This window comes from Chlorocebus sabaeus, chromosome 24 (assembly GCF_047675955.1).
Source record: "Chlorocebus sabaeus isolate Y175 chromosome 24, mChlSab1.0.hap1, whole genome shotgun sequence".
Lineage (NCBI taxonomy): Eukaryota > Metazoa > Chordata > Mammalia > Primates > Cercopithecidae > Chlorocebus > Chlorocebus sabaeus.
Window position 1 is genome coordinate 67,811,407 of NC_132927.1, and position 6,000 is coordinate 67,817,406.

The 6,000-nt window shown below is 45.9% G+C and overlaps 1 protein-coding gene across 2 annotated transcripts in view; it reads right to left on the bottom strand.

Moving 5' to 3' along the window:
* Positions 1–5,760, bottom strand: part of PPP4R3A (protein phosphatase 4 regulatory subunit 3A) — a 50,949-nt gene extending 45,189 nt beyond the window's left edge. Inside the window, exons 1-2 of one of the 2 annotated variants that reach the window (XM_007987604.3) lie at positions 5,527–5,747; positions 4,958–5,156 (exon numbers count right to left, since the gene is read on the bottom strand). In XM_007987604.3, coding sequence (XP_007985795.1) covers positions 4,958–5,099 — 142 coding nt within the window. In that variant the 5' untranslated portion in view covers positions 5,100–5,156; positions 5,527–5,747. Of the gene's footprint in view, positions 1–4,957 lie in introns of both variants that reach the window. The other variant, XM_007987603.3, reaches the window with a different exon arrangement.
* Between the last annotated feature and the right edge of the window lie 240 nt (positions 5,761–6,000).

Sequence of the window (6,000 nt, forward strand, 5' to 3'; positions counted from 1 at the left end):
AGCCTGGGTGACAAGAGCGAAACTGTCTCAAAAAAAACCCAGAAAAAACAAAAAACAAAAGGGATGTGTTCTTCCAACCAATTTTGCCAGCAGAAACCTGGTGGATAAGGACGCAATCCAAGAAATGGGCCCAGAAGCTTAGTGGGACATCCCTTTTCCTCTAAAGCAAGTTAGGCTGAGTGCCAAGTTTACTCAGTTTTGGAAGGGAAGGGCATACAGTACTTACCCAGACAGATCTGCTCTGTAATACGAAAACCACAAGTACTTCCATTTATAAATTCCCTTCTGTGATTTTTAGATGAGCATATAAGCTCCCCTAACAGGAACTGAGCCTACAGTTGAGATAGCATTATCATAGCTTCCCCTTCCACAAAGATAGACCCAATAATGAGAAAATTTTAAAACTACCCAGCCTTTCTATAACCATGCTAAAACTATATACATTATAAAATTCCCAAACACTTTGTCATTACTAAGTAGTGTTTACAGTTTAAAACGAATTGCCTGAATTTGAATCCCAACTCATACCATCTTAATAGATGAATGACTTTGGACATGTTGTCATCCTTTCTGAGAGAACTTACTAAAAAAAAAGAAATGAGGCCAGGTATAGTGGCTCACACCTGTAATCCCAGCGCTTTGGGAGGCTGAATCATCTGAGGTCAGGAGTTCCAGACCAGCCTGGCCAACATGGTGAAACCCCGTCTCTACTAAAAGCACAAAAATTAGCCATGCAGGATGGCAGATGCCTGTAATCCCAGGCTTGAGGCTTGAAGCATGAGAATCCCTTGAACCCGGAAGGTGGAGGTTGCAATGAGCCGAGATCATGCCACTGCACTCCAGCCAGGGTGACAGAGATTCTGTTAAAAAACAAAAACAAACAAAAAAACCCATCATTTATTTCACAGATATGCAAAAGCCCCTATCACCCTATCTCTAGCACTGACCAGTTTCTCACCAAATTAGCTGACAGCCTATTTCTAAGGTAGATGATTAACACATCACAAAAACTTAATTTTATAGAACATAAAATATTGCAAAAGTGTTAAGAATCAAGTATTTGTTTTGTTTTAAAGAAATAATCTGAAAATCAACAGATTTTTTTGGGGAAAAGCCACAAGTAATTTAGAAAAAAAAACTTCAACACAACCATGACTAGGTCTAGCCCAAATACGGAAAAGCGCAATAATTTTAAGTTTCTATTGGACAAATGACTCAGTTTACGGAAAATCAGAAATACTTTCCACTTTGCTCATGACAATAAAAAGAAAATATCAATCATCCTATGATGGAGAATGGAGCAAGCACACAGTAATGGCTGACCCCAACTAGCAGTCAACACAAAAACATTCATGTAAAGCTTGTAGACAAACTACAATTGAGATTTTTTTTTTGAGAATAAGTCTCGCTCTGTCGCTCAGGCTGGAGTGCAGTGGCGCTGATCTCAGTTCACTGCAAGCTCCGCCTCCCAGGTTCATGTCATTTTCCTGCCTCAGCCTCCTGAGCAGCTGGGACTACAGGCGCCCACCACCACCCCCCACTAATTTTTTGCATGTTTTTAGTAGAGATGGGGTTTCACTGTATTAGCCAGGATGGTCTCGATCTCCTGACCTTGTGATCTGCCCGCCTCAGCCTCCCTAAGTGCTGGGATTACAGGCATAAGCCACCGTGCCTAGCCGAAAATATCTTTAGGCTGAAAGTTATTTTCATTTTCTTTAAAATACAACTTCAGGCTAATAGAGCAGCAAATGCAAGTAGACAGTAACATGGGGGTTTAATAGGGCTAACAGCACTAACCAAATCAGAGCACTGTTGTGAGAATTATGTAAGTCAAGTCTGGCACATAGAAGGTACTCAGTAAATTTTGACTTATTATCCCTACTTAGATGTTAGAAGAAATGTTAATCATCAAACTAAAGATTACTGACAATATCTCACAAGTATCCTGGAATTTTTTCTAAGTCCAGGGTGCGTGTGTGTGTGCGTGTGTGTGTAGGACAGGGTCTCCCCCTCTGTCACCCAGTGCAGTGGCATGATCATAACTCACTGCAGCCTCCACCTCCTGGGCTCAAGCGATCCTTCCACATCAGCCTCCAGAGCAGCTAGGATTACAGGACCCTGCCACCGCAAAATCTAACGTTTGCACATTTTGTAGAGATGGGGTTTTGCCATGTTGCCCAGGCTGGTCTCGAACTCCCGAGCCCACGAAATCTGTCTGCCTTGGCCTCCCAAAGTGCTGGGATTATAGCCGTGAGCCACCACACCCAGCCTAAGTCCATTATTTGGATTCAGTTTTCCTTACAGCCTAAACTTACAAGGGCACATCAGTAATTGAGTTAAGCTATCTCCCTGCTAGATAAAAACTAAAGTCATTTTGCTTTAGTCATTTAACCTCCATCCTGTGAAATGGAGGAAGAGAGATTTGTGGCTATTTCCAAAACGGTAAAAATATAAATGGAGGTTGGGCGCAGTGGCTCACGCCTGTAATCCTAGCACTTTGGGAGGCCGAGGTGGGCGGATCACCCGAAGTAAGGAGTTCGAGATCAGACTGGCCAAAGCGGTGAAACCCCATCTCTACTAAAAATACAAAAAAATTAGCCAGGCATAGTGGCACATGCCTGTAGTCCCAGATACTAAGGAGGCTGAGGTAGGAGAATTGCCTGAACCCAGGAGGTGGAGGTTGCAGTGAGCCGAGATCATGCCATTGCACTCCAGCCTGGGCGACAAGAGCGAAACTCCATCTCAAAAAAAAAAAAAATTATGTATATGTATATATTATATACTATATATGTACTATATACTGTATGTACTACATATTATATATACTATATAAGTACTATATACTATATGTACTACATTATACTATATATGTACTATATACTGTATGTACTACATATTATATATACTATATAAGTACTATATACTATATGTACTACATTATACTATATATGTACTATATGCTACATGTACTATGTATTACATATATATACACACATACAGAAAAAAGTTTCTTATATTAACATATAATTATATTAACATAGAATTATGCAGAAGAGCATATTTCTGATAGTATGACATTAACCTTTTATGCTTAAAAATATCTTAAAGGATTTTTTGTATAATGAATCAAATTAAACACATGATGTGAAGATTATATGTATTATTTTTAATATGGAATTCAAAGAATTGATCTCAAATCTACACGTTTTCAGCTGGGATGGTGGCTCACGCCCGTAGTCCTAACACTCTGGGAGGACTAGGTGGGTGGATTGCGTGAGGTCAGGCGTTCCAGATCAGCCTTGGCAACAGGACAAAATCCTGTCTTTATTTTTATCTTTTTGAAAGTAAAAAATTAAAAAGAAATCTACAGATGAATCTACTAAAAGCCCATACCTTCTAACATACTATGTAAAGTTTGCCAAACGTGTGAAAGATCTAGAGTAGGTTATTACGTGAGTCACATACAAAATTACACTAACACTTGACATTCAAATTGTATTTTAAGAAGCCAATAATACCTCAGGCCCAGAAAAATATACCCAACATTCAAAAAATTTTAAATGCCCCCCAAAGGAAATAATTTCTCTCCAGATTGAAGTCATTTTGGGTAACCTTATAACCTGTGGGCAATATACTCCAGATTACCACTTTCAATTTAAATAGAACATCAATGTTCCCAAAGTCTTCAACTACACAAGGGCTAGTCTTATTGGTTTTTCATGGAATTGGAATTCTGGGTAGAGTCCAATTGAAGAAAATTCCTTGAAATTAGTCTGTAATAATTCAGACACAGAATCACTACAATCGTAATAAACTGACCTCATTAGCAACTGTAAAATATAAACCAATGTACCAAAAGAGGTGGAAGAGAACTTACTTTCACGTTTGGAAGTAACAATTTGACAACAGTTTTACCCTACTTGAATGAATAAGTGAAATTCACTGTATATCTGTATATTCACTGTATATCTGAATATATTCACTGATATACACTGAAATTCACTGTATATCTCCAAAAACAGTGGCAATCCCTAGAGAGAATAAGTCTTTTAAAATATGAAACACTCAGATGATGTGGAAAAAAGAAAAAAAGGGAAACACTTATTTTCAAACAACTTAGTCTTTGAACCTTGAGGGTTGTTTCAAAATGTGTGAAGCATAAACACTAGGGAAGATCCGAAAGGTTTTAAAAATTATCTGCCAACTTCTCTGCACCTGTTAACGAAATTATGAACACCCATTTAAGCAATCAAAAAAAAAAAGCTCATATAAAATTATTCCAGACTTGCAAGATGTTTATATAGCGAGCTACACACAAAATTCTGCATTACTATAAAAAAGACAACCAACACTGGTGAACAAAAATCTCTATCTTCTCAAGGTAAAGCGTTTTCTCTTAGTGTAGAGTTGCCAGATCCAGTGTTGCCAACCTCCAACGGGATCAGAAACATGTAGCAAAAAGACGTTTAAAAAGAAAAAGAAATCACAGCAAAATGTTCTTCAAAGTATGAAAGGTCCAAGAACTTTCTTAGCTCCAACCAAAGTTTCATGCCTGCTTTACAGATGGGTGAACTAAGGCAGAAGACCGGATTAATCAGTGTCTTTCTCAAGGTCACTCTAGTGCAAAAGAACAGTACACTCCGGACTCCCCATCTCAGGTCCTCGACCTCTCCACACTCCAGGGCGGCACAGCTCAACACGCTTGGCTCTCTTCGTACCCAAAATGCCACCAGGCACTCAGAGAAAGGAAACATTTCAGGCGCTCTCCCGGGAGCTCCCGCAGGACTGGGGTGACTGGGGTACCTGGGGTACCTGGGGCCCGCCCTCCCCCGGGGTGGCTGCCGTCCCCAGCCGTCCCTCCGTTCTCGTGGAGCGAGCGCCATGCCCCGCAAGAACCAGGGAGGCGGCCCAGGGCCGTGGGGGCTGCGAAGGTCCCGCCACGAGGGGCTTCACTTACCGTCGCTCTCAGCCCTGACAAGCAGGGACATGCCCTTCAGCCGCTCCACGTAGCCAGACGACACATGCCCGGTGCCCCGGTCGTCCCACTGCCGGTCCTCGTTGAGCGTGTACACCTTCACCCGCCGCCGGGTGTCGGTCATCGTGCCGCCCGGGAACCGGGGCGGGGGCCCCGCCAGTAGACGCCCAGGAAAGGGGTCCTGGAGAGGCGAGGGGCGAGGCGTGAGGGCGCCCGCGAGCGGAGGGCTCCCCGGCCTCACTGCCGCCGCTGGGCGCCGCGGGGCCGCGCCGCCGCCTGCATGGCCCGCTCCCGGGACCGAGTTCTGGGCCGCCGCCTTTCCTCGCCTCCGGCTCCCCGGCGCTATTGTCCAGGCCCGGCGAGCCCGGCGCCCGGCAGCCCCGAGGGGGCCGCGCAGCGCTTCGTAGCCTCCCGCCCCGCAGCGCTAGGAACTCGGGGCTCCCGTCACTGCCCTGCTCCCGCCTCCGCCATGATCTCCGCGAAGCAGCTTCCCGCGCCGCCGCCGCCTCCTCAGGCCGCTGCCGCCGCCGCCATATTTTCCTTCCTTATACCTGGCCCTGCCACCGCGGCCAGTGGCTCCCTTCCGCTCCCTGCTTCAAACGTCAGAAGCCGACAGGCGCCTGATCCTTCTGCAAATGCTACCACTGCCCAGGACACTCTGAAGGCCCCCGGCCGCCCGACCGCCCCGGGCTAGTGGAAGTCGGTTTCCCTCCGCCGCCGCCTCTTCCGTCTTCCTCACACAGCCAAAACCGCCGCCATCTTGGTTCGCCCCTCAAAAGCGGCGCGCGGGGCCACCCAGGGAGCAGCTGCAGGGGCGGCTCGGAGCCCCACCATTTAAAGAGACAGCAGCGAGACCGGGAGCCTTACTGCGGCGGAGGCTTCCGACGGAGGCGGGAGGCGGGAGCGGAGTTGCCGAGGTGGCGGGAGCGCAGGGAGCGGAGGAGGCGGGACGCTGACTGCGCCGGTGACAGCCCGAGGCTCCCTCGCGCCTCCCTGCACGCACCGTCGTGCGAGCGCGGGGCGGT